Genomic DNA, 27,765 nt, shown 5'->3' on the forward strand with positions numbered 1-27,765 from the left:
CGAAGAATTAAAGGGAACAGCCATGGGTACCAGGATGGCCCCTCGTATGCCAATCTATTTATGGGTCGCTTAGAGGAAGCCTTCTTGGTTACCCAAGCCTGCCAACCCAAAGTTTGGTACAGATTTATTGACGACATCTTCATGATCTGGACTCACAGTGAAGAACAACTCCTGAATTTCCTCTCCAACCTCAACTCCTTTGGTTCCATCAGATTCACCTGGTCCTACTCCAAATCCCATGCCACTTTCCTTGACGTTGACCTCCATCTCTCCAATGGCCAGCTTCACACATCCGTCCACAACAAACCCACCAACAAGCAACAGTACCTCCTGGCCTATGCACCCTCCCACCACCACCTACTCCAGTCCTGTAACCCGGAAGGTGTACACGATCAAAGGAAGAGCCACATGTGAAAGCACCCACGTGATTTACCAACTGACCTGCCTACACTGTGACGCTTTCTATGTGGGAATGACCAGCAACAAACTGTCCATTCGCATGAATGGACACAGGCAGACAGTGTTTGTTGGTAATGAGGATCACCCTATGGCTAAACATGCCTTGGTGCACGGCCAGCACATCTTGGCACAGTGTTACACCGTCCGGGTTATCTGGATACTTCCCACCAACACCAAACTATCCGAACTCCGGAGATGGGAACTCGCCCTTCAGTATACCCTCTCTTCTCGATATCTGCCAGGCCTCAACCTCCACTAACTTCAAGATGCTGCTGCTCATACCTCACCTGTCTTTCAACAACTTCTTTGCCTCTGTACTTCCGCCTCAACTGACATCTCTGCCCAAACTCTTTGCCTTTACAAATGTCTGCTTGTGTGTGCGTATGTGCGGATGGATATATATGTGCGTGTGCGTGCGCGTGCGCGTGCGCGTGCACACCTGTCCTTTTTTGCCCCTAAGGTAAGTCTTTCCGCTCCCGGGATTGGAATGACTCCTTATCCTCTCCCTTAAAATCCACATCCTTTCATCTTCCCCTCTCCTTCCCTCTTTCCTGAAGAAGCAACCGTCAGTTGCAAAAGCAAGAAATTCTGTGTGTGTGTTTGTGTGTGTTATTTATTGTGCCTATCTATCGGCGCTTTCCCACTTGGTAAGACTTGGAATCTTTGTTTTTAATATATTTTTCCCATGTGGAAGTTTCTTTCTATAACCAGAAGATATGTTTTGCACATTTTTTGGCAGCCTGATGGGTTACAATAGAGGGAACGGAGATGAACTTGAAGTAACAAGAAAGTCTTAAAAAGGGGCACTCTTGATTTATTCAGTGTATTATCTGTATAGAGACAGAACAAGTAAAGAGAACCTAATACTCAGAATATTAAATTAAAATAAATTTCAGTTACAAGGGTAATGTCAATTAGAACTAGCTCAAATTTTCTTCTCATCTTTGATATTGTGTGCTGGCTGTCACTGACAACACTGTGCAGCAGACCAAAGAAAGAAAGTAAAATGTTTTCAGTGCCTTAATTTTTATCCAGAATGCCCCATTATTTCTAACTTCAGTCATGCACCCTGGCACCAAATCTGAGAGGCATTGGACGCGTCTGTCAGAAGAGGCAACTTCCTCAGAGGAGTCAAAAAATCAGTCCCAAAGAACATGAGCTGGAAATGGTTTTTCATAGCCATTTCTCTGACATTGTTTGTGCTACTTCCACACACAATTTTCCATTGTGTTTAGGTAAGCAGTCAGAGCCAGTTCATTACATTAATATCCATGTTGGACAGCTGTTGTTTAATGAAGTAGACATACCTTCGGTTACATGCTTAACTTTCTGTGGCAAGTTTAATCATTTAATGTGACTTATTTTTGGAGTTTTCGCTGTGATTTCCATAATCAGGGTCCCAGGGAAACAGGAGGAGGATTATAATTTTTTTTTTTTTTTTTTGCTTCAGCCGGATTTCCTGCTCATGTATTTTATTAATTCTGGCACAGCACACTAGTCACAGCATTCCAGCTTGCTCTATGGCGATGTCCAGAATGTCTATTTTTGCCAGTCTCTGATATAGTCGCATTTTTGTGGTTCCAGTACAGGCCGTCAGGGGTGAGCCTGTTGCACCAACTGCTCCTCCGCACACGTAGCACTTGCTTGGCCGACATCCATGTAACTGGAAGTAAAAGCAAATACATCTCTGTGTTAAGTATTTCTCAATATTCAATTGTTACGGTGGACTACAATACTGCATACCCTAAAGGGAGTACCTGTAACTACTATTACCAGCAGTTTGAAGCAGTACAAAATACGATACAATGACCTACCCCACACAATTTGTGATTGACAATCATTACTTGTGACATTCACTCAAGCTGCTGAATCTCTATGCTAAAAAACTTTAGTATGTTGAACTAGACATGGATTTTCTTCAGTTTCTATTGCATCAAGTTATAAAACACATCTTCCATTTTTAATATCAGTTAATTGGACCATGCAGAAGTGCATGGACTTTGTATATAATTTGATAAAGTGTTATTTTCTGAAACAAATGTTTCTGTATTGTCATATGTTCCTCCATTCTTGTGAGACAGAAATAAGTTAATGAAACAAGACAAAGCTTGAAGCTTAAAATTTAAGTAATAGCGTTCTAAAGACATAGCAGCACTATTATTTTCAATTTTTCATGAATAGCTAATATATAATTAAATAATATGTAGATTAAGTACTAAGCTGTTAGGCTAGGCCTAACTTAATTACATTAAATAATAAAATAACTTCATTGCATGCAAAAACTCAAATTTACATCAAACTAATAAGTAGAGGCTTTTTTACAGCATCTCTGTAGATGATGTCATCAATAAAACTTACTGTTGGCCCGTCGCCTTAAATTGAAATCTTCACACAAGCTTGACGAGTTTCCTGACATCCTATTCCTCAATTTAGTTATCACCCTGTTCATTGTACTAAATGTCCTTTTCACACTGCAAGTCGAAACTGGAATGGACAGTAAACATTCAGTGAGTGTCCGTAGTGCTTCGTAGCCGATGTCGGCTCTCAGTATGAAAGAAGCCACATGAGAAGACTTACCATCAAATAACAGTGTTCATGTTTGTAAGCCCCAAAATCGAGCACAGTTCTTTACAATCATTATCACTAAAATCCTGAAATTCTTTATAAACTTTCAAAGTATGCTCTTAGTTCTATCACTTTTATTGCCTTCTCATCAAGCTGTTGCTCAATTTCATCAATCATACTTTCAACAAATTTCCTTGCACTTTCTGTAGCTTGAATCTGCTCCTCTACATTCATGAATACCACACCTTTAACTTCTGTTGCATCCTCCTGCAGTTTCTTAATTTCATTAAGAGTCATTTTCTGCACTATGTCCATTGCAGTCACAGACAATGTGTCTTAAATGTTCCAGAGTTCCAGGAAAAAGTAGAGGGATTCGTTAAATTTTAAGTGATTGTGTCTGCAAAACTTTACGGGAGTTTGAGACTGCATTTAACATTTCGTCTAAAATCATTAAACCTACAATGAAATTAGAATTCATCATTTCTAACAAAATTCCTCCAGCTAAACTTGTTAAATCTGTGCCATCCTTTTGTATACGTTCACATGCCATTATAATGGACTTGTAGGTTAGGAAAATAAGATGAACTATGTGATAGGTACTAAATCATCAGATGTCAACAGCTTTGGGTATTTTTAAAACAGGTTGCGTTAAAGCACATTGAATTTCATGCAAAACACTTTCTCATTTGGAAGAACCATTAAAAAGTTTGTAAGTGTCTTTAATGGGGTGTTTATTCCTATATTTAGTGTCAGCAATTGACAAAACATGTGCTCTACAGTGAATGTATCGCAGCTTATAGCCATTCCTCTCTGACAATCGAACGCGGACTCCTGAGATAGAACCACTAAAATTAGCAGCACCGTCGAAAGAACAAGATGATCTGTCGTAAGAGTTTTTTCCTTTAGTTCAGTAGCAATTGCTGTAAATATTGATTCAGGTCAAGTGCTTTTCCACTCAACGAGACATAAAAATCTTTCCTTCACCTCAAATGATGGAAACAGTGCAACATTTCAAATTACTAAAGACAGTTGACTTTGGTTGGATATATTTGTAGATTTGTCTGCCATTAATGAAAAATATTTGTCATGGAAAAGGGTTTCATCTTGAAAGTCTAAAGACTCTCCCAAACAAGTCAAAAATTCTGATGCAGTATACTTACTAAGATATATGGACCTTTTGCTCTGAAATTTTAACCACTGTTCAAGGTTAATGTCCCTTTTCAGTACTACCTTTCTAATTAGAGGTTCATATTTGTTGTGTGGGGTATTTCCTCCTTACTGAGGAAATACAGACTTCGAATTAATGATTACAATGCTTTGCAATTTAAAGCTTTTAAGTTTTCATTTTGTTTAAATATATGTGTATGATTTGCTGCAATGGCTCTTGCATGGTTTTCTGACTTGGTGTGATTTTCTAGTTTTCCCGTGCTTCCAGTAGATTCTTTAAATTTAGTGAAAGGTACAGAAATGAACACTCCTCCTGTTTTCTGTAGAGCTTCGATATCATTTATTAAATGCAATTGAAACAATTTGCAGAAAGCCCCAGCCTGCTTGTGATCAAACTTCAACAAATTGTGGTTACACTCCCATTTTCACTGATACTTAACCTCACATTCACTACTTTGTTTAGAATTGCAATTTATGGATGGGCCAGAAATAGCACATTTATCGTTTGAAAACTGTGGAAGGGAAACTGATGACTTGGCAGACCTATGCAGTTAGTCACAATCACTAGCATTTCTTTCAGTAGAGTCACTCTTGTGTGCCTTTTGCAATACAGTGTCTTTATTAGAAAAGAAAGAAATTAAAGTTTGTTGTTTCGACATTGTCAGTTTATAACAAAAAGAAGTGTTTGTGCCAAAATACAACGACTGCACGTAGTACACTACATAATCACATCACACTTGCCTAGTAACTTGTCGACTGACTGTTACAAACTTACAACAGTTTCAACAATGCACTGCATTTTTATACAACAATGAAAGCTTAGATTATACTCATAGAGCAGCGTTGCCAAACATTCCACTCACTAAATAAAACAGGATCCTCAGTCTTTTACATTTAGTAACATACAAAATAAGCAATGTGGTCCACTGAAATAGCAGGGTTCTCAGTGTTCCATAACAGACATAAACCACTCTCAACTAAAATGATCACACCATCTCCCCCTCCCCTTTTTCCCATGTTGACCTGAAACCACAATAATCTGTTTAAGGACAAAATTATCATAAATACCAAAAATCACATAATGTGACTCATTTGTGAAGTGTCTGCTTTGCTTACTGTAATCAGGGTCCCTGGGGAGCACACAGAGTATAATTAATTTCTTCAGCTGCTTTACCCACAATTCCTTTTTGTCTACCTCACTAATTTGTGAACAGCATGCTTAACAGAGCATTCCTTTCCTGTCAATTTCCACATTCCACATGTATACAATTGCGGCCAGCCTCTGGCTGATTGTTAGTGCTGGTGAGGGCAGTCATGAGTGCTGCTGTTGTTCCCATCACTTCGCAGCATATAAAACAACTACTTGCCCTAGCTGGCAGATGTTCTTGGAACTGGAAGTACAAGCAAACACAAATATGTGGCAACTATTTGTCAATATTCATTTACGTTACACTGCACTACAATACTGCATACCCTAAAAGAAGTACTGGTAACAACACTGCTGGCCATTAAAATCTCTACACCATGAAGATAATGTGCTACAGACATAAAATTTAACAGACAGAAAGAAGATGCTGTGATACGCAAATGATTAGCTTGTCAGGGCATTCACACAAGATTGGAGCCGGTGGTGACACCTACAACGTGCTAACATGAGGAACATTTCCAACTGATTTCTCATACACAAACAGCAGTTGACTGGCGTTGCCTGTTGAAATGTTGTTGTGATAACTTGTGTGAGGAGGATAAATGCACACCAAGTCTATCGTGACATTGCTACCTGTGTTGGTTGAGATCCAATGACAGTTAGCAGCATATGGAATCGGTGGGTTCAGGAGGGTAATGTGTAATGCCTTGGTGGATCCCAACGACCTCGTACTTTTAGCAGTCGAGATGACAGGCATCTTACTCACATGGTTGTAGCGGATCATGCAGCCACGTCTCAATCCCTGAGCCAACAGATGGGGAAGTTTGCAAGACGACAACCATCTGCACGAACAGTTCGATGTTTCCAGCAGCACGGACTACCAGCTCAGTGACCATGGCTGTGGTTACCCTTGACGCTGTATCACAGACAGTAGGGCCGGCGATGGTGTAGTCAATGACAAACCTGGGTGCACAAATGGCAAAACATCAATCTTTTGGATGAATCCAGGTTCTGTTTACAGCATCATGATGGTTGCATCTGTGTTGGCGACATGACTGTTGGAAGCGTGTATTTGTCGTCGCCATACTGGTGTATCACCCGGCGTGATGGTATGGGGTGCCATTGGTTACACGTATCGTCACCTCTTGTTCGCATTTATGGCACTTTAAACAGTGGACATTACATTTAAGATATGTCACAACCTGTGGCTCTACCCTTCGTACGATCCCTGTGAAACCCTACATTTCAGCAGGATAATGCATGATGGCATATTGCAGGTCTTGTACAGGCCTCTCTGGATACAAGAAATGTTAGACTGCTGCCCTGGCCAGCACATTCTCCAGAACCCTCACCAACTGAAAAAGTCTGGTCAGTGGTGGCTGACCAGCTGACTCGTCACAATACGCCAGTCACTACTCTCGATGAACTGTGGTATCGTGTTGAAGCTGCATGGCAGCTGTACTTGTACACACCATCCATGCTCCATTTGAGTCAATGCCCAGGCATATCAAAGCCGTTATTACGGCCAGACGTGGTTGTTCTGGTTACTGATTTCTCAGGATCTATGCACCCAAATGACTAAAACTGACATATTATTACATTTTCACATATAGTATATTTGTCCAATGAATACCCACTTATCATCTGTATTTCTTCTTGGTGTAGTAATTTTAATGGCCAGTAGTGTACTATTATCAGCTATAATTGAGACAGTCTTTTTGTTGTGCCTATCTGACACTCAGAATCTCCACTATATGGTGGGTAGCAACTTTCCTTTCCACAATATAATTAAAACACAGTAGCATGTAGTAGTATGTTAAATGAATGAGACTGCCCCTGCGGGTCTGGGGTAAGACTAGGCCTGAGGTATTCCTGCCTTTCGTAAGAGGTGACTAAAATGAGTCCCTTCCGCTCTAAGGGGTAGCTTGTGCCTACTTCCGGAGACAGATGGTTCAACGACTTACATTTGTGGTCATCTTGGTTTTTCGCTTATTCTGGTTTCTTCCGTTCTGTTTCCTTTCTTTGTCCTTCTCCCTCTCGCGGTCTTCCTTACTTTTTACCTTGCCTTGTTCCCCTCTCCTCCCTATGCGTGCCTTCAGGCCGACCCACTCGTTTGCATACGTTGCTGGTGATGGGGTAAAGCATAATTCCCCTTCCTGGGTAGACAAGTAGGGCCTGTGCGTACCCCCTGGTAAATGCCAGGCCCAGGGACGGGTGATTACCTGAGCTGACACCTTCTAAACATGCCGATTGGTCCCTCCGTCCGTTTCTCGGGAGGTGTGACGTGTGGTGTAAACATTCATCTGAGGTGGGAGTGCCCTCTGGGAGAGTCCACACAAGGAATGAGCACGCCATTGGAGACAGTAGCAATCATGGGGGATTCATCCACAATGGATTTCTCTTCTCCACTTCTGCGCAAAAACGGAAACTTGACCAGCCACCAGTGACAAACGTACTACTGCCTGCCCCCAAAGTTCCTCGTAGTTTCTAGATCTTAAGACGGAAAGGATTTTTCATCTGTCAACCCTTTTGTTATTCAGAAGGGCGTGACGGCTGTCCATGGGGTCATGAAAAAGGTCAACAATAACCATCTACCGACCCGGACACTTTTCTTGACCTTTGATAGTGTTCAGCTGCCGTCGCGCATCAAAGCGCGCTATGAGGTTATTTCTGTTCGCCCCTATGTCCCGACACCTATGCTACAGAGTCAGCATTTTAACCACACCCGTCAGTCTTGTTCTAATGTGGCTAAATGCGTCACTTGTGGCAGGGATGTCCATGAAGGTGACTGTCCGCATCCGTCTCCTTGTTGCATGAACTATCAGGGTGACCGTGTAGTGTCCTCTTGCGACTGTCCCATCTAAAAGGATGAACACTGTATACAGTAAATTTGGGTCAAAGAGAAAGTGTCCACCTTGGCTGCTTGCAAGATTTTTGCTAGTAGGAGGCTCACGTTGCTCCTAGCTGGGAAATACAGTACCATCCTCGCCTCTTGTCAGACTACCAGGGAGGTGTCGACGCAGACATGCGATCTGACTTTTAGTACAACAGTTGTCCGCTCGGCCAGTGCTAAGATTGCCTGGTCAATGTCTCCTCTTCCTCCCATCACCCCTAAGACACAAGCACCTTCATCAGCTTCTGCAAAGCTAAGACCCAGAAGTCAGATGCATGGGCATTAGAGAAGGAACGGTCCCACGAGGACTTCATACGTACCAGGAACTCCCAGCCATCGACGAGTACTTTGACTACACGATCTTTCAAGAAGGCTCATAAGAAGAAAAGTTCACCTTCTCCGCCACTGCGCATTACTTCTCCTGCGACACACCTCAGTTGTCACCTCAGGCCACCATCCTTTTTGCCTGGCTGCACCACTTGTAGCCGAACATCTGGCCGTTCACCGGCAGAAGAAGCTCCCCCTCCTGACCATCTTAACATGGTGGATGATGAATCTATTGAAAAAAATGGACTATTACTCGGCCTATTGATAGCGGCAGCAGTTCTCACTCGAAGCCAGGCCCTTGGTTGCCTCCGAGGTGACCGAGGTGACCCCTTATTGCTTCTCCTTTTTCTTTTTCTTCTCACGATGGCACTACTTCATAGGAATATTCGCGTCATTCGATCAAATGCTTGCACTGTCTGTTCGTAGTAGCTCTCCAGGAAAACGTCTTTTAAGTACTTTTTCCCCACAATTTATACATGCAATATTAGAATAAAAATATTTAATGCATCCACAGAACTGACTTCAGAAATATCATCAGGACCTGTACACAATATGTAACTGACTGTGGACATAATTTTCCAATGCTAACAAAGATATCAGTTGGCAACAGAGTGAAGAAAATGGGTTGTTACTCCCGTTTTCCACGATTATAAGTGATGAATAACATACAGAATAGTTTTTGTTTTTAACACTGATGGAACACAAATTAGTCTTCACAAATTAAAATGGTCGAAAGTCAAACACAGATTGGTATAAATAAATAAGTATTAAGCACTGGTAGTTACAATTCTTAAAGTAATTTAATCATTTTATGAGCGCATTACCTTCCACGAGTTCAATGCTAGACCCATAATTTTGGAGACAGAAGAACTGACAGGAATAGATGTCCGCTAGAAGACTAAATTCAGTAAACCCATATTTTTAGGCAACCCAGTGAAGGCAAATTTTCACGTATAACACAGGCACATCAATACACCAACACATAAATACGCACTATGAGCACTGTGAGACATCACCCAATCTTCCTAACATAATCACCCCTTAGGTTTATAGGAAAAATTATGCTAAGACGCCACAAAAAACTTTCCAAAAACTTCATCCATTACATACAATACACCCTGCAACTGAAAAAGCACATAATGTAAATGTTCTAGAGAAACAAAATACCTAAATTACAAAATCAATAAGTACCACAATGATCTTCAGTGCTCACATTAAAGAAGTAAGAAATGGTGCAGCTCTAATCCCTAAAAACATTTTGGCGATCATGAAACAATAAACACATGTCGGTACACCATACAAAACAACTCTCAATTCGACTGATTCCATTGCTTTTCCAAAAACCAAGCAACAGAAGGAGCCCAAGCAACAAATTCCAAAGTTTCAATCCTAGGAACTCAGCAGACCTTTGGCAGAACTTTAAAAGAATCACAGGTCAAAACCAGAAAGATGACCACAAGGAGTCATGAAGGGCAAGAAGGCAACTGTTTTTCCAAAACTTACTAAAGTGGTACACTCACACACATAATGTGAAAATTTCAACAAAGTTAAAGGAGGAACTGCACAAGCACAGAATAGTGAACTTTTTAACAAACACAAGCTACAGCCTACTATGATGATCAAACTAACTACATAAGGTATCGTCTCAGCAGAATGGGGAATAAGACAGGGTACCTGGTGTGGATGGAGCCACACCTCAACAAAACTCTCACTGCTGCACTCGGGTTAGTAATAAATCCCTTACAAACAAAAGAACAAACCAGTAAAAATATTCCTAAATCACAGTAACTATGGGTGGTTGCTTTTCTGTCAGACAGCAAAGGACTTCCAAGAGCAGTTAAACAGAATGGAGAGTGTCTTGTAAGGAGGATATAAGATGAACATCAGCAAAAGCAAAACGAGGATAAAGGAATGTAGTCGAATTAAATCGGGTGACGCTGAGGGAATTGGATTAGGAAACGAGAGACGGTTTTGCTGTTTGGGGAGCAAAATAACTGATGATGGTCGAAGTAGAGAGGATATAAAATATAGACTGGAAATGTCAACGAAAGCGTTTCTGAAGAAGAAAAATTTGTGAACATAGAGTATAGATTTAAATGTCCGGCTGTTGTTTCTGAAAGTATTTGTATGGAGTGTAGCCATGTATGGAAGTGAAACATGCACGATAACTAGTTTGGACAAGAAGAAAATAGTAGCTTTCGAAATGTGGTGTTACAGAAGAATGCTGACGATTAGATGGGTAGATCACATAACTAATGAGGAGGTATTGAATAGAATTGGGGAAAAGAGGAGTTTGTGGCACAACTTGACCAGAAGAAGGGATCGGTTGGTAGGACATGTTCTGAGGCATCAAGGGATCACCAATTTAGTATTAGAGGGCAACGTGGAGGGTAAAAATTGTAGAGGGAGACCAAGATATGAATACACTAAGCAGATTCATAATGATGAAGATTGCATTAAGTACTGGGAGATGAAGCTTGCACAGGATAGTGGCATTGAGAGTTGCATCAAACTAGTCTCAGGACTAAAGACAACAACAGATGTCTATGGCCTCCTTATGTCTTGCTGCTACCAATGAAATTGTATCTACCAAGACAAATAGATAAATTAAAACACTAGAAGAGTAGATGGCAAAAGGTGAATAGGGGTAAAATTGGCTGACTCACAGTTAGGGAAGACAAAGGCAAGTTTTCATGACTTACTGTTTTCGGTCACTGTTACTACTGCTGCTGCTGCTTAGCAGACAACTCCAACAACTACACGATCACAGTATACGCTATTGAACAGGCCACCGCCAGGAAAGTTACACACAGTTGGTGAGTGCACATCAATGTCTCGCATCTCAGCATTTCTTCACACTAGCCACTACTTTCTTCACTCCATTTTTCATTTTATGACCTGTATTTTCCACTGTCCCCATCCTTGTCCTGTCTTTGTTACTGTTATATACAACGCACTCAGTTTTTTGCTCTTAGTAACTCATGCACAATGTTTTAGCACTAACCTCTTTCTTGCCGATTACTCTGTGTTCCACCTTAAAGTTCTCAGGTTTTTGGATCTTGTCCAGTACAGTCGCGAACAATCAGTCTTCCCTAACCCAAGGCTCTAGGTGACTTTTCCAAACTCAATCCCTTTTCCTAAACTCCTACAGTTCCTTTCCCTGCATCCCTCTTCCTTCTCTTTCAACCCTTCTCTGAGGACAGAACTAGTGGCTCCAAAAGTGTGTGTATGTGTGTGACCCCTTCTGCCCCACTGAGTAGATTTTTTATCTATCTAACGGCAACATAAACTGTCAGACTATCCAAACTGTGATGTAGGCTGCCATACATGCTGTGGTGGGAGGCATACTTACGATAATGACAATAGACACGGGTGACGCAGCAAGTGTTATTCCCCGAGGCCTGTTTGAAAAATAATGTCATCTGATTAATCTGCCTAAATTATCAGGATTTTAGCAGCCATAGCATAGCACACGATCTCAGATAATTAAATGGAAGACTTGTGTTCTGCTGGTGATAGGGAATGTAGCAATGATAAGCATGTTGCTCATAATAAAGGAATTAATCATGGACTGCCTACATAGAGGAAATTCTATATTATGTTCACAAATGTAAAGCACAGTCTCATCTCATCGGAATGAAAATTGCCAGGTGATCAAATCACAGTTCGTCAACATAGAAAATAACAAATCTTGACACCAACATACTGAAATACTCACTCGACTGAATACTGAACAGAAAATTAAATTGAAGTTATGAGAATCTCAGTCTTTAACTAAAATTGAGAGAAAAGGTATAGTTAATATTTCAGGGAAATGAGCTGAGATATTTGAAGAAAAAGCTTGTGTTATCTGAATATTTTAGCACATGTACCATTCTGTCTACCTTTCTGCCCATTCCTTGTTTGGAACGGACAGCTGTCCGTTCCAGTTACACATGATGAAGCAATTAGGCCATAAAACAGCCCAACCTCTAACCTCTTGTTAGCTGCAGCTAAGGCTGGGAGTAGTATTAGACTGGTATTGCCCATGACTGTAATTAATAAAATGGTAATCCTGTGTGAATCTCACCAGAAATTTTTATATCAACAAATCCAGTGGATCCAAGGGATCAGGTACTTCATTTCAATTAATTTCAGTGTGTCATACTTGCAGATACTTCTAGAAAGACAATGCTTTTATCTTTACAGGTCATACCTACCAGCTTAGAATGATTTTGTTTACTCTCAATGTGAGTGGTGGTTTGATTATAGCACCAATGGATTATTTATTAGGCCTGGAATTACTTTCTTTGTGCATGATTTGTTGACTGCCACACTAACTTGGGAAGAGCATTAGGAGATGTTAGAGGAAGTTTTAGATCAATTTCTAAAAATGAAATTTGGTGGTGAGAAAATGAATTTCTTGTAGCACATAATTATGCCTCAAAGCGTCCTGACAACAAAAATACAATCAGTTCATTGCTTTCTAGTATCCCAGACAAGGAGGCAATTAAAAGTACCTTTAGATTTATCCAACTTCTAGTGTAACTTCATTCCAGACCAATTATTAAACGCAGATCCATTACTGAACGTTTTACACAAAACAGATGTCATAGATTTGGTCAGAAGTAGGCCCATCTGCTTTCAGTAAAATCAAAAATGTACTAGCTAATTCACAATTGTTGTAACATATGGATATGTACCAGGTTGGGAGCTTGCCCCTTACAAATCAGAGGCATTTACAGTACATGAATTGTCTGTAAAATACTCTTTGCTAGTGAGCCTACACGGCCACTGAGTTAAAAGTTCCCACTATTATATGTACTTTTAGGAAATTCTGTCACTGTTTTGTTGGTAATCACACCAAAGTATACTGTGATAACCAGCCTTTAAGCTTCCTTCTCAATTGAAAATTACTGCACGCAACACTGGTTTAGTTCTACAATATTGTTTTGAAATAGTTTATGTAAAAGAAGAGAATGATGTAGTAACTTGGGATCTAAGGGATAAAGTACTAAATATAAGGTCTTACTGATGCAAGATAACATTTATCATCTGCATTAACTATATTTAGTTACATGTCTCACCTCAGAGACAGACCATCCCCCCCCCCCCCTCCCCCAGGTGGAGAGAAATCTGAATACAATTTACCCTTAACCCACCTGAGGCACTAGTTACATACTGTGTGCTTCACAATAATGTATTACGTTATTGCTGTCTCATGCGGTATAACAACTGGTAAAAGCTAAGCTTGTGCACCCATAGAGCACTGGGGATCCAGGAGTGGGTAAATGTGATGAGAAAGTCAGTGAGTATTGCTATTTTCATTTCCTCCAAAGCAGCGTGTAATGGATTATCCACAAATGCCTAGTCTGTCAAAATGTTGAACCTTTGAACCATGGCTCCAAAGGTGAGCTACACCTAGTCATTACCAAGAAACCCCTGCAAATCCTTGCCATTCACTTGAGGTGGTCCCCTTCCCTGGAGCTGTGCAGGTGGTAAAAACATTGTTCGAATATGAGAGCTATTTTCTAAATATGTCAACTTACATATATTGAAAAGTGCCACTAGTGCAGTGACAATGACAGGCAATTGAAAATTACTTCTTGATTGCCAATATGTGGAGTGTAATCATTTCTGAAAATGAACAAAACTTTACTTGTGTAAAATGTAAAGTTCCTGCATGTTTATTAAATTGAACAGATCCTAAAATCAAGTTACGATCCTGAAAGTAAACCCGGAGAAAGAGAGCTTTGAGAGGTTAATGAGAACTTCTGCTTTAAACAACAAATTTTGTGGCCAAATTACTTTTCATTATTTGAAGGATATTTTAATAATCTACTTCATACCTCTATAGAATGTTCCGCTACTCTGTTTGTCTCAACCTCTTCACCCTCTGCTTTATGTATGTGGCACTATCCTCACCTACACAAAGAACATTATGTATGAGAACAGATGTATGTAGAATAGCTGAAATGTGAACAGAGACAGATGAAAACATTTCTGAAAGAAATTTATTGGCAGAAATGACTTTTGCTTAGGTAGGTCAGTCAGCAGAACATATTCAAATGAAAGGCAAAGATTCACAGTGCAAGTTGGAGAGCTCCACATCTGAATTAATTTACATTTTTTATTTTTATCGTAAATAAACTTATAACTAAGTAACAGTACACTACTAAAAAGTACCTTTACGCAGAATGTGCCTTAGTCTTATAGCAAATGACAGCAGTGTTTTGGACCAGACAACAATGCAAGCTACTGGCATCTGAACGAGCAAACGTGGCCGTCCACAGATCTGGTGCTTGGAGTTGTAATCTGCCAGCAATTTTCATATCACATCACACACTACTGGAGAGCGACATATTCACTATGGGGACATTTATCACAGCTTCTGAAGCCACAGGTATTGAACACTTACCACAAGTCAACAAATTTGAATCTGAGGAGTAATTTTTGTAAAAACTATGACATAAGTCTGTTAATTGTAAACAACTCTGATAGATATTCTGAGATTTGTAAATTAGTATAATGTTACTACGTAGCCAGTGTTCCAAGCACCAGATCTGTGGACGGCCACGTTTGCTCGTTCAGATGCCATCAGCTTGCATTGTCGTCTGGTCCAAAACACTGCTGTCATTTGCTATAAGACTAAGGCACATTCTGCGTAAAGGTACTTTTTAGTAGTGTACTGTTACTTAGTTATGAGTTTATTTATGATAAAAATAAAAAATGTAAATTAATTCAGATGTATATCAAACAATTCTGAAAAATAATAGTCCACTTTTAACACAGCTGATGGTTATAAAAACCAAATAGGTAACTGAAATGTGATTAAAATGTAATTACATTTTAAATAGTAAAACCTTAAAAGTACACTAGGGATAAAGAATATGTTATGTGACACTATTTGCTAGTATTCACTGTTTCAATTTTATAAAGTTGTATGTCTTAATAATTACTAGGACATTCTGTTCTCGTGTGTGCTTGCGTTTGGCTAATGGGGTGGTGAAGGGGAGGAGGATGGTGCGGAGGTGGGGGGTGGAAAGGCAACTGTCAGATTTCAGTCACAACATACATGCCTACTGAACTTTAAACTGTCATTTCTCCTTAGTTGCTCAAGAAGAGACCAAAAGCACCAGCTTCAAATATTTTCTGATTAAGCAGCCCACAATCAAAAACAACTAAAAAGAGAAAAATATGCTGAGTAGTCCACTATGCCTCACTCATCAACATATTAGTGTATAAACCATGTAAAATGTGCCCTGCAGGAATGCCACCCCAGAAGAGTATCTTGTCAATATACAGAAAACGGCAAAGAGTCATCAGATAAAATATAGAGCAAGATACCAAACGGGGAACAAATAATTATAACACAGAACTATAAGAGACTTTGCCCAACATGAAACACCTATGATAAAGTGGCACAGGGGATGCAGGGGAGTTGAAGGATGTCACGGTGTGGTAATCTCATGGAAGTGGAGGAAACCAAAAAGAGATTTAGGTGACAAATCTCTTGCTGTAGAGAAAGTTGTTTTTAAATTGTGTTTCTTAGATGATTTACACATTGAAATCAAACAATAGCTGTACCAGACACTCATTCTAATGTGAAGTTTAGTGGTCATTATGCACCCACAGAAAGCTAAAGATTGGTTATAAGCCAGCTGGAGTTTGATACAGGCTACCAGATCTATTTGAAGGACACAAACTGACATTGGGTCGGGGGGATGAATTGAAGAGCTGAGTAAAAAAAGTTTTTCCTCATGTCCAGACATTAATAGACAGGACGAGCCAACCTTCAGGAAGTATCAGACTCAGAAAATTATTTGAGATAGGAATTTCGCTGCTTTGACAAGTCGTTCATTCCTCAAGTGTCTTCCATACAAAATAACCTTATTTCATGGTCCATTTGATTCTCTCCTTGTGTAGAGTATAAAATGAATTATGGTTCAGGGGTATAGCAGATACATGAAGTATGCATACATAACAAAGCTGGGACTGCAGAGCAAGTTATGTGGAATTGGAACAGACAAGAAAGCGTGGTCTGTTCCCCACAGCCTACATTAATAAACCTACTTTAAAATATGTATTACATAAGGAATCATGATTCAAGTCATAAGTATGACATCCATGTAAGCTTATAATCAAACTCTCAGCCCAAAATATCATTGATTCTGAAAATTTAAGAAGTCAACATTATGTTCAAGACATCAGACAAACTGCATGAAACAAAAAAATAAAATAAAAACAGCTCTACCTGCAAAGTGAAGGTAGCTGAAAGTAACAAGATAGGTTAACTCTATAGAAAACAAGGATTGGCGACTTTCATGTGAAAGTTCCATTTTCCGTATCAGACTAATTTAACACTAGGTTAATTATACAGAAATGAGGAAAAAGTATGTACACTTAACACACAGAAGCATATACTGCAAAATGTTGGCCAGATTTACAGCAGCTTCAGCATATGATACAAGTACTATGTGTGGAGTACGTGAGAGAATCTAGTTTAAGATGCTCATCTCTAAGGCCTTGACCACAACAATGGAGGCATGCAGACTATTTTACAGAGCTACAGGTGGGTGGGAGGGAGAGGTCCAATTTTAAATGGATATATTTACTAACAAAGAAACATGACTCACTACTCAGAGAATAGGACAAATGAACATACTGCAGTGAAGAATAATGAGTAGGCCTTCAGTTTTAATGCACAAAAATTAGCCACATACAGAATGTCACATACAAACACACAAATGGAGCATTTGAACTCTACAAAACACATGGAGTGGAAGATTCTATACATCCATCTTCTCACAGATGGTTGTGGGCCTTGGATTTTCAGTACAGACTGTCCAATCTGTGCAATTGAAAAGCCAGCAGGTGACGTTTCAAGTGATCACTGTATCAAAAATCTACAGGTGCCCGTCATTGAATATTGGCCATTGTTCTGACTGGATCAGATGTGGGAATCTTCCAACACATTGCAAAAGAGTATTCTTGGTAAAATAACAATTTGGAAATTTAGATGGCTAACAGGTGTTGAATTTGACACTGTGTACCTGGAGAAGAATGTTATTTCAAAATTGTACAGATGCCACACTGCAGATAAAAGTGTTGAAAAGCACAGAAGAAGAACAGTGTTTGGGAGGGGAGAGCCACAATGTTATTCAGTCTGTACAATGAACAAAAAGTTTAAAAAAGGAGATGGAAGGAAAACATTGTTTCTGAATGAACTTTAATTAGTGAGAGATGGAAAAACACTTGGGAGAGCAGTTAAATAAATGTCTTTAAAGAGATTAAAAGATGAACAACAAAAGTGAAACAAATGTAATGGAAAGTAGTTTAATTCCATGATCTAATTCACTCAGAATCACTTGATTTAATTAGATACATTAAGCAAGACATTATTGTATAATACGGTGCCACAAAAGTATGTGGCATTCTCCCTTGGTTTAAACTGATGGGGGGGTTAGATATTTTATCTAAGGATTTACAGTACAAGTTTTCTCTTATCAAATTTCTTGTACATGATCCAGAAGAGTTCATCAGTCTTCTGACTGGTTTGTTGTGGGCCATCCTGATCTACTCTCTAATCCCAACTACTTCACCTTGCAGTGTAACACACTCAATTATTTTCTGGACTACTCTAATTTCTCCCTTCTCCTGAAGTTCTTTTCTCTGTAGCTCCCCCAGGTATGATGGAAGATACTCTTTGTTCTCTTAACATGTGACCTCTCATTCTTTCCCTTCTTGTCATTGTTTCTGTGGTGAAACTCTTCATTTCCTATAATTTGGGCCACTGATTTTCCAACATTTCTATGTAGAACGACATCTCTAACACTTTGATCCTGACCTCTTCTGGTTTTCTCACAATACTTAATTCAGAAGGACCACATAATTGTACAGATATCAATTAACAATGCTGCCCCCCCCCCCCCCCTGACCCCTACACCCCACAGTCTTTTATGACTCATGAAGAAATGTTAACTGTGCCTCTAGCATTATTTGATTGCACGTTTCCCAATACTTTGTTTAACTCTTAATCTTCATTGGCTAACCAATGCCTTCTAACTCCTCTTCTATTGTGTCATCAGACAAATTGTACCCACATAGATGCCTTAATATACACTTTGCACCTATCAGCTCAATAATCTGAGTTCAACAGTGAAACTAATTTTGCACTCTTAATGTTTGTTCCTTTGGTCTAATTTCACCACAGGTTGCTTTGACTTTTTTATATGCTCAATAGTCCTGCCAATGACTATTTCGCTATTGTTTTCTTCACATTTTTCTGCTGTCATTTCACTTTGGCTTTTCTGCTTTCCTATTTATTTTACACTTAAATGTCTTATAATGATGTATTCCTATCTCTTACTGCAGATTTTTGTAGTTCCTTACTTAAGAAATCAATTTCAGTATTTCCTCGGTAACACAATGTTTCTTTATGGTCACCTTGTACTTACTTACATTTGTCTGATTCAACTTATGTGATTATCCTTTTCAGATAAATCCCTTTCTCTTCAACTGATCCTCCTATTACAGTACTCATTACCACAGAATTTACTGCTTCAGAGAACTTCAAACACACACATAATTCTTCCAAGTAACCCACTTCCTTCACAACCAATATTTCTGGACAATTCTCATAAGCTTCAGTCTATTCTTCATCATTACTAACATCATTACTAAATTGTGTTATGACTCTGTATCTGCTCCCAGGTACACCTTGCAATCCAATATCAGATTTTGCAAAAGGTCTCAAAATGATGTAATCCAACTAGAATCTTCTCACAACTCTAAGACTATTCGAAATATACCTCCTCTATTAATTTTTGAATAGTATAATCATAATTAATAACAAACTTATAGAACAATTGAATCTGTGTTTTTTACTTTGTCACTCCCATTGACAAGTTGATACTGTTCCACAATTCTGTCTTCTATTACATCGCCTACTACAGCATTCCAATCACTCACAATTATTAGATTTCCATCCTCCTTTCATTAAAATTTTGTCATATACTTTCACTTGCTCTTTATCAGACACTTGCAGATATATCTGAACCATTAGTGGTTTTTTCCCCCATGCCAATTCTGATGAGCATAATCTTATTACTCAACTGTCCAATGTATTTACCTGCACAGATCCACACCCAAAATCTAGATAAGCAGTTGTAATGTGCATCACACAAGTCAGCTGATACAGCTAGAAGTTCAACAACAGCCAGAGGCTGACACTCATGGATGCTCACAGAGCCTCTCATCTGTGCACTCTACTGGTTGGCTGACAGCTTTTGGAGACAGGACTGGCCAGCTCTAACTCAGTCACTTTTGCCTTGATGTGTGTGTCACCTCACTGTTATTGTGCCCTCTCCATTGCCAGTGTATCGATTATAACAAGCTGTGTCTAGGCTTAATAAAGTTCATTGTGTCTGTCACAACATAGTGTTCTCTTGTGGGATTAGAACATACACAGTGACTCATTTCATTTCAGCCAAGGAATCTTTGCGATTATGTGACTGCCTCTGCTTCTTGGCTTTAGATTTCTGCCATGAATTATTACAACTTATTCAATGAAAATGGACATTGAAACTATTTGACAACATCTTAGTCGGAAAGATATTTGCTATGACTACAAGGGATGACAGCATCTGAACAGAAGTTTTGCATAATGGCTTGTCACTCAGATCAATCCTCACTTCTCAATTGTTGTTGTTTTTTTTGTGGTCTTCAGTCCTGAGATTGGTTTGATGCAGCTCTCCATGCTACTCTATCCTGTGCAAGCTTCTTCATCTCCCAGAACCCACTGCAACCCACATCCTTCTGAATCTGCTTAGTATAGTCACCTCTTTATTTCCCTCTATGATTTTTACCCTCCACACTGCCCTCCAATGCTAAATTTAGGATCCCCTGATGCCTCAGAACATGTCCTACAAAATGATCCCTTCTTCTGAAGTTGTGCAACAAACTCTTCTTCTCCCCAATTCTATTCAATACCTCCTCATTAGTTATGTGATCTACCCATCTAATCATCAGCATTCTTCTGTAGCACTACATTTCAAAAGCTTCCATTCTATTCCTTGTCTAAATTATTTATTGTCCATTTATAGTCCATGGCTACACTCCATACAAATACTTTCAGAAATGACTTCCTGACACTTAAATCTATACTCGATGTTAACAAATTTTTCTTCTTCAGAAACGCTTTCCTTGCCATTGCTAGCCTACATTTTATATCCTCTCTACTTCGACCATCATCAGTTATTTTGCTCCCGAAATAGCAAAACTCCTTTACTACTTTAAGTGTCTCATTTCCTAATCTAATTCCCTCAGCATCACCTGCCTTCATTCAACTACATTCCATTATCCTCATTTTGCTTTTGTTGTTGTTCATCTTATACCATCCTTTCAAGACACTGTCCATTCCATTCAACTGCTCTTCCTAGTGCTTTGCTGTCTCTGACAGTATTACAATGTCATCGGCGACCCGCAAAGTTTTTATTTCTTCTCCATGCAATTTAATTCCTACTCAAAATTTTTCTTTTGTTTCCTTTACTGCTTGCTCAATATACAGATTGAATAACATCAGGGAGAGGCTACAACCCTGTCTCAAACCACTGCTTCCCTTTCATGCCCCTCAACTCTAAAAACTGCCATCTGCTTTCTGTACAAATTGTAAATAGCTTTTCACTCCCTGTATTTTACCCCTGCCACTTTCAGAATTTGAAAGAGAGTATTCCAATCAACATTGTCAAAAGCTTTCTCTAAGTCTACAAATGCTAGAAACATACATTTGCCTTTACTTAATCTTTCTTCTAAGGTAAGTCGTAGGGTCAGTATTGCCTCTTGTGTTCCAACACATCTACAGAATCCAAACTGATCTTCCCTGAGGTCAGCTTCTATCAGTTTTTCCATTTGTCTTTATAGAATTCATGTTAGTATTTTGTAGCTGTGACGTATTAAACAGATAGTTCAGTAATTTTAGTCTGAGGGTATTTCGCCTGTCTCATACAACTTGCTTACTTGACGGAAGAGTTTTGTCAGAACTGTGTCTCCCAAGGCTTTTTCTTTCTTTTTTTGTTATGGTTTTTGGGGCACAAAACTGCTACGGTCATAAACGCCCAGTCTGTGACTTAGGAAAATTCAGAAATGAGAGCGAAACTCAAAAAATTGGAGAAACTAAAAATTAGAGGAAAGCTTAAAAAACCACTATAGAAGGGGATTGGTTGTCCCCAATAAGAGCTTCAAATGACTGACGTAATCTCACTGGCACTAATAAACTCAAGAATGCGATCGGCTGAGCGCGTGTCATCTGCTAAAACGGAAGATATATCAGGCGACAGCTGTAGACGGACCCGTAATGGACTAAAATAGGGGCACTCAAGTAGAAGGTGTCTTACCATCCACAGCTGAGAGCAGTGGGAACAGAGTGGGGGAGGATCGCCACTTAAAAGTTATCGATTGCTAAAAAGACAGTGCCCTACCCGGAGTCTAGTTAGAAGTACCTCCTCTCGACGATGCGTTCAGGAGGAAGAGGTCCAAGCATGGGGAAGAGCTTTCACATCCCACAATTTATTATTGGAAAGTGTCAACCAATGAGCATGCCATGAAAGAGTAACACGACAACATAAAACACTCCGTAGATCGGCGAAGGGAATCGTGCGAATAGCTGGCTGAAGAAGAGAGACTGCAGCCTTGGCCGCTATATCGGCCCCCTCATTTCCACAGATACCAATGTGTCCTGGGATCCAGAGAAACGCCACAGAGACGCCCCGCAGTGGAGGCAGTCCTGAATCCAGTGGACCAGAGGGTGGACAGGGTACAGAGCTTGGAGACTGAGGAGAGAGCTGAGAGACTCTGAACAGATAACATACTGTATTTGCAGATGGCAACGGATGTATTGGACAGCCTAGAGAACAGCATAAAGCTCTGCAGTATAAACCAAGCACTGATCGGGAAGCTGAAATCAATTTGTGGTGTCACCAACAATATAGGCACTCCCTACACCTAACGATGTTTTCGAGCCATCAGTGTAAATAAATGTGTCTTCCTTCATTTGTGCACATAGAGCAGCAAATGCCCGACGATAAAGAAGTGAAGGGGTACCATCCTTGGGAAATTGACAAAGGTCATGGAGGAGGCAGGTCTGGGAATGGAGCCAAGGCGTTGCTGTACCCCAAGTTGTTAAGAAGGTTTTAGGAAAGCGGAAGGAAAGAGAATGGAGCAGTTGACGGAAGCGGACTCCCGGTGTTATTAGGGAGGAATGGCGGCCTGCATACACTAAATCCAAGGAGGCATCAAAAAAATGTCATGGGCCAGATTAGCAGGCATGGAAGACAGATGGCTAGGACTGCTCGCCGATTGGACAGTGGAGCTTCAGCGGTCACAGCATAAAGGCTTCCCACAGGGCTGGTGTAAAAAACCTCCAGACACTAAAAGTAATCCACAGTGGTGGATAGAGTCAAGATGCCGAAGAATAGACGGCCAAACAGAGGAGTAAACTATGCTTCCATAGTCCAATTTCGAGCGCTCTAAGGCATGGTAGAGGCAGAGAAGGACCACTCGGTTCTCTCCCTAGGAGGTACCATTCAGGACACGGAGGGTGTTGAGGGATCGCAGACAGTGAGCCGAAAGATAGGAAATGTGGGAGGACCAGCACAGTGTTCTGTCAAACATAAGACCCAAGAATTTAGCGACGTCCGAAAATGGAAGGTTGACATGTCCTAGATGTAAGAAAGGTTGAAGGAACTCCATACAACGCAAAAATTAACACAAACAGTTTTACTGGGAGAAAAGCGGAAACCTGTTGCGATGCTTCAAGAGTGGAGGCAATCGAGACATCCTTTAAGACCTTGTTCGAGAAGGCTGTTCCGTTGAGAGCTGTAGTAGATAACAAAATCGTCCACAAAGAGGGAGACCAATACATCGGAAAGGAGACAGTCCATAATTGGATTTATGGCAATGGAAAACAGTACAACACTTAGCATGGACCCCTGGGGTACCCCGTTTTCTTGGGAGAAAGTACGGGAGAGAGTAGTTTCACCCGCACTATATATGTGCACTCTGACATAAATTCGTGGAGAAAAAGTGTCAGCCGACCTAGAAAGCCCAAGAGAGCAGCGTGCAGAGGATGCCTGTCCTGTAACAGGTATCTTATGCTCACACCAGATCAAAAAATATTGCTACCGTTTGGCATTTCCAGAGAAAATTGTTCATGATGTAAGTGGAGACAGATTCAGAAGGATGTAGGTTGCAGTAAGTACTGGGAGATGAAGAAGCTTGCACAGGATAGAGTAGCATGGAGAGCTGCATCAAACCAGTCTCAAGACTGAAGACCACAACACATAAGTGGAGAGAGCAACAAGATGGTCAACTACAGAGCAATGCTTTCGGAAACCGCATTCGGCAGGTGTTAAAAGACTGCGGGACTCCAGCCACAAAGCTAACGGCAATTCACCATATGCTCCAAAACCTTACATGCACTACTCATGAGAGAAATGGGGCGATAGCTAGAGAGGAGATGTTTGTCCTTTCCAGGTTTTGGAACAGGAACGATGATAGCTTCCCGACATCTTCTGGGAAAAGTACTGTCGTTCCAAATTCGATCACAAAGGCGAAGGAGGTAGCGCAGACTATGGTATGATAAATGCAACAACATTTGGATACCATCCAGTCCTTGGGTGGAGGAGCGAGAAGAAGAGAGTTTGTGTTGGAGTTCCCGCATGGAGAAAACAATATTATAGCTTTCGAAATTTTGAGAGGAGAAAGCAAGAGGTTGCAATTCCGCTGCACATTTCTTCAGGAGAAACACTCACGAGTAATTTGAAGAGTTCAAAATCTCATCAAAGTGTTGACCCAATGAGTTAGAAATTGCGACGGGGTCCTCTAACGTATCATGCACCACAGTTAGCCCAGAGACCGGGAAGAAACTAGGCATGCTACATAACTGTCAATTCTGACTCCAAACTTCAGAGGAGGGAGTGAAGGTGTTAAATAAGCTAGTAAAGAAGTTCCAGGTTGCCTTCTTGCTATCGCAGATGATATGATGGCATCGCACATAGAACTGCATATAGCAGATACAGTTGGCCAAAGCAGGATGTTGGCGGAAAACGCGAAGAGCACGTCACCGCTCATGTATTGCATCATGGCATGCCTCGTTGCACCAAGGAACTGGGGGGGACTGGGGCAATTCAGAGGTGCATGGTACTGAACGTTCCGTAGCTGTAAGGATAACGTCTGTAATGTGTGTGACCTCATTGTCGGTGCTAGGAAAGTGACGGTCATCAAATGTTGCTAGAGATGAAAAAAGTGTCCAATCGGCTTGGGCAAACTTCCAGCGTCGCGGGTGCATATATATTGCAGTTGAAACTGTAGTCTAAGGACACATGGAATGTGGTCACTCGATTGTGTATCATCAAGGGCAAACCATTCGAAGTGCTCAGCTAGCGGAACAGTACCTACCGAAAGGTCCAAATGAAAGAAATTTGTTGTGGAGGTAGACCAAAATGCAGGGTTCCCAGTGTTGAGGCAAACAAGATCCGCTTGGTGGAAGACGTCTATCAATAGTGAGCCACGCGGACATGGATGTGGAAGTCCCCAAAACGGGTGGTGGGCATTGAAGTCCCCAACCGCAAATAGGGGGGTGGAAGCTGACCAAGAAGATAAAGGAGATCAGCTCGTACCATTGGTGTGGACGATGGAATGTATACAGTACAAAGAGAGAAGGTGTATGCAGAAAGGAGAAGACAGACAGTGACAGCTTCGAAGAAAGGGGAATGGGTGATAATGGAGAGTATCATGGAGAAGGATCATGAGTCTTCCATGTGCTGGAGTGCCTTCAACAGAGGGGAGATCAAATAGGACGGACTGAAAATGGGGGAGAACAAAGCAGTCATGGGGACACATCTTTGTTTCCTGAAGACAGAAAATGACCAGCGAGTAAGATCGTAAGAGGATCAACAATTCATCCCAAGTGGTTTGAATACCATGGATGTTCCAGTGGATAAAGGACATAGGGTGAACAGAAAATGGAGGAATGTGACCTAGGTTGCCGTCAACTCAACGACTGCTCAGAGCTTGCAGCCGACAGCATGGAACGGCATTCAGCTGAATGCAAAAGATGCTGATCCATAGGTTGTTCAGGAGCAGCTCCTGCCACCAGTGATCGGCCGGTTGATTGGTCGGCAGCAGTGTGCAATGGCGACACAGAAGACGGCCGAGTGTGGTTACCGCCACGTGGTGCTGTAGATGAGACATGCCTTGGCAGAGAAGGAGAGGAACTGGGTTTCTTATTAGCCTTCTTGGAACCATGATGTTTAGAAGAAGGAGGAACCAATGGTTGTGAAGTTGGGGTATGTAAAAAATCTTCACGAGTGTGCTCTTTTTTAGAAGTCCGGGTGTCTGACTTTTGGGCTCGAGACTTAGCAGAACCCAATGAAGGGTGAGCCTTACAGCGAACAGGTGAAAGTGGGGAGGTTGAACAGGTTATCTTTGCGCTGGCCAATCTGATGACCGTGGTACTAAAGGTGAGATCACAAGTCTGCATGGCGGCCTCATTCGTTGGCCGAGGAGAGGCAAGGACAGTGCTGCACTTTCCTGTCTGAGGCACAGTAGGCTTTCGACTGGATAATAATTTTCGAGCAGCAAAGGTTGACACCTTTTCCTTCACTCTGATTTCCTGAATGAGCTTTTCGTCTTTAAAAATGGGGCAATCTCTAGAGGAAGCAGCATGGTCACCCATACAGTTGACGCAACGAGGGGATGGAGATGGACAAGCACCTTCATGGGCATCCTTGCCACAGGTAACACATTTGGCCGGATTGTAACAGGACTGGCTGATGTGATTGAACCGCTGAAACCAATAGCAACGCATAGGGTTTGGGATGTAAGGGCGAGCAGAAATTCTCTCATAGCCTGCTTTGGTTTTCGATGGGAGTTGAACTTTGTCAAATGTCAAGAAGACGCCATGTGAGGAATTTAAAGTTTGGTGCTCTTCCACACGGACAGGGAAGGTGTGTAGCAGTTAAGTACGCAGCAATTTTAGTGCCTGGAGGGCACTATTGTTTCTAACAACAAGGTGCCATTTCATAATCTGGAACAAGACTTTACAGGACGTGCAATTGCGTCAACACCTTTCTGAATAATGAAAAGGTTGACCATGGAGAAGTTGTGACTTTTGTCAGACCTAGAAACAACAGGAAACTGTGGCAATGATGGAAGTACTGTCTGTGGCTGAGACTCATTGAACTTATGCTTGTGAGCAGACATAGTAGATGATGAAGAAACCATTGCGAAAGTATCCCCCATGATTGCTGTCATCTCCAATGGCATTCTCCTTCCTTCTCCCAAGGCTGTCAGTAGTTTTAATGGAATAATGTTTACTCTGGGGCCCTCGTTTCGACTCAGGTCTTTCAGTGCTCTGTCAAACTCTTCACTCAGTATCATGTCTCCCATTTCATCTTCATCTGCATCCTCTTCCATTTCCATAATACTATCAAAGTACATCGCCCTTGTACTGACCCTCTATATACTTCTTCCACCTTTCTGCTTTCCCTCCTTTGCTTAGAACTGGGTTCCATCTGAGCTCTTGATATTCATGCAAGTGGTTCTCCTATCCCCCAAAGGTCTCTCTACTTTATACGAAGGCAGTATCTATCTTACCCCTAGTGACTTAAGTCTCTACATCTTTGCATTTGTCCTATAGCCATCCCTGCTTAGCCACTTTGCTCTTCCTGTTGACCTCATTTTTGTGGTGTTTATATTCCTTTTTGCCTGCTTCATTTACTGCATTTTTATACTTTCTCATTTCATCAATGAAATTCAATATTTCTTCTCTTACCCAGCGATTTCTACTAGCCATTATCTTTTTACCTATTTGGTCCTCTGCTGCCTTCACTATTTCATCCCTCAAAGCTACTCATTCATCTTCTACTGTATTCCTTTCCCCCATTCCTTTCAATCGCTGCCTTATGCTCTGATATTTCTCCAATACAACCCATAAAATTTGGCTATGCAGATGACTCGTCAACATCATCTGACCTAGCCATATTCAGCCAAAACTTCCAAAAAAGTAGGTTACAACCTAATGTAAGAAAACGCAAGTTGCACATTTTCACTTGTAAAACAGACTGGCACATAGAGCCCTTGATGCTCATTTTGACAGAGACAGAGTGTCATAATGTGCACCTGAAGTACCTTGGGACAGACACTTCCTTTTATGTAGCACTTACAACCA

General features: G+C 40.9%; 1 protein-coding gene across 1 annotated transcript in view; it reads right to left on the reverse strand.

The window, feature by feature from the left end:
• Positions 1-1,256: 1,256 nt before the first annotated feature.
• The window catches only part of LOC126328694 (uncharacterized), a 145,075-nt gene continuing 118,566 nt past the window's right edge, over positions 1,257-27,765 (reverse strand). Inside the window, exon 9 of the mRNA XM_049996065.1 lies at positions 1,257-2,122. Within this exon, the coding sequence (XP_049852022.1) occupies positions 1,935-2,122 (188 nt within the window). The 3' untranslated portion in view covers positions 1,257-1,934. The remainder of the gene's footprint in view (positions 2,123-27,765) is intronic.

The sequence above is a fragment of the Schistocerca gregaria genome, chromosome 1 (assembly GCF_023897955.1).
Source record: "Schistocerca gregaria isolate iqSchGreg1 chromosome 1, iqSchGreg1.2, whole genome shotgun sequence".
Lineage (NCBI taxonomy): Eukaryota > Metazoa > Arthropoda > Insecta > Orthoptera > Acrididae > Schistocerca > Schistocerca gregaria.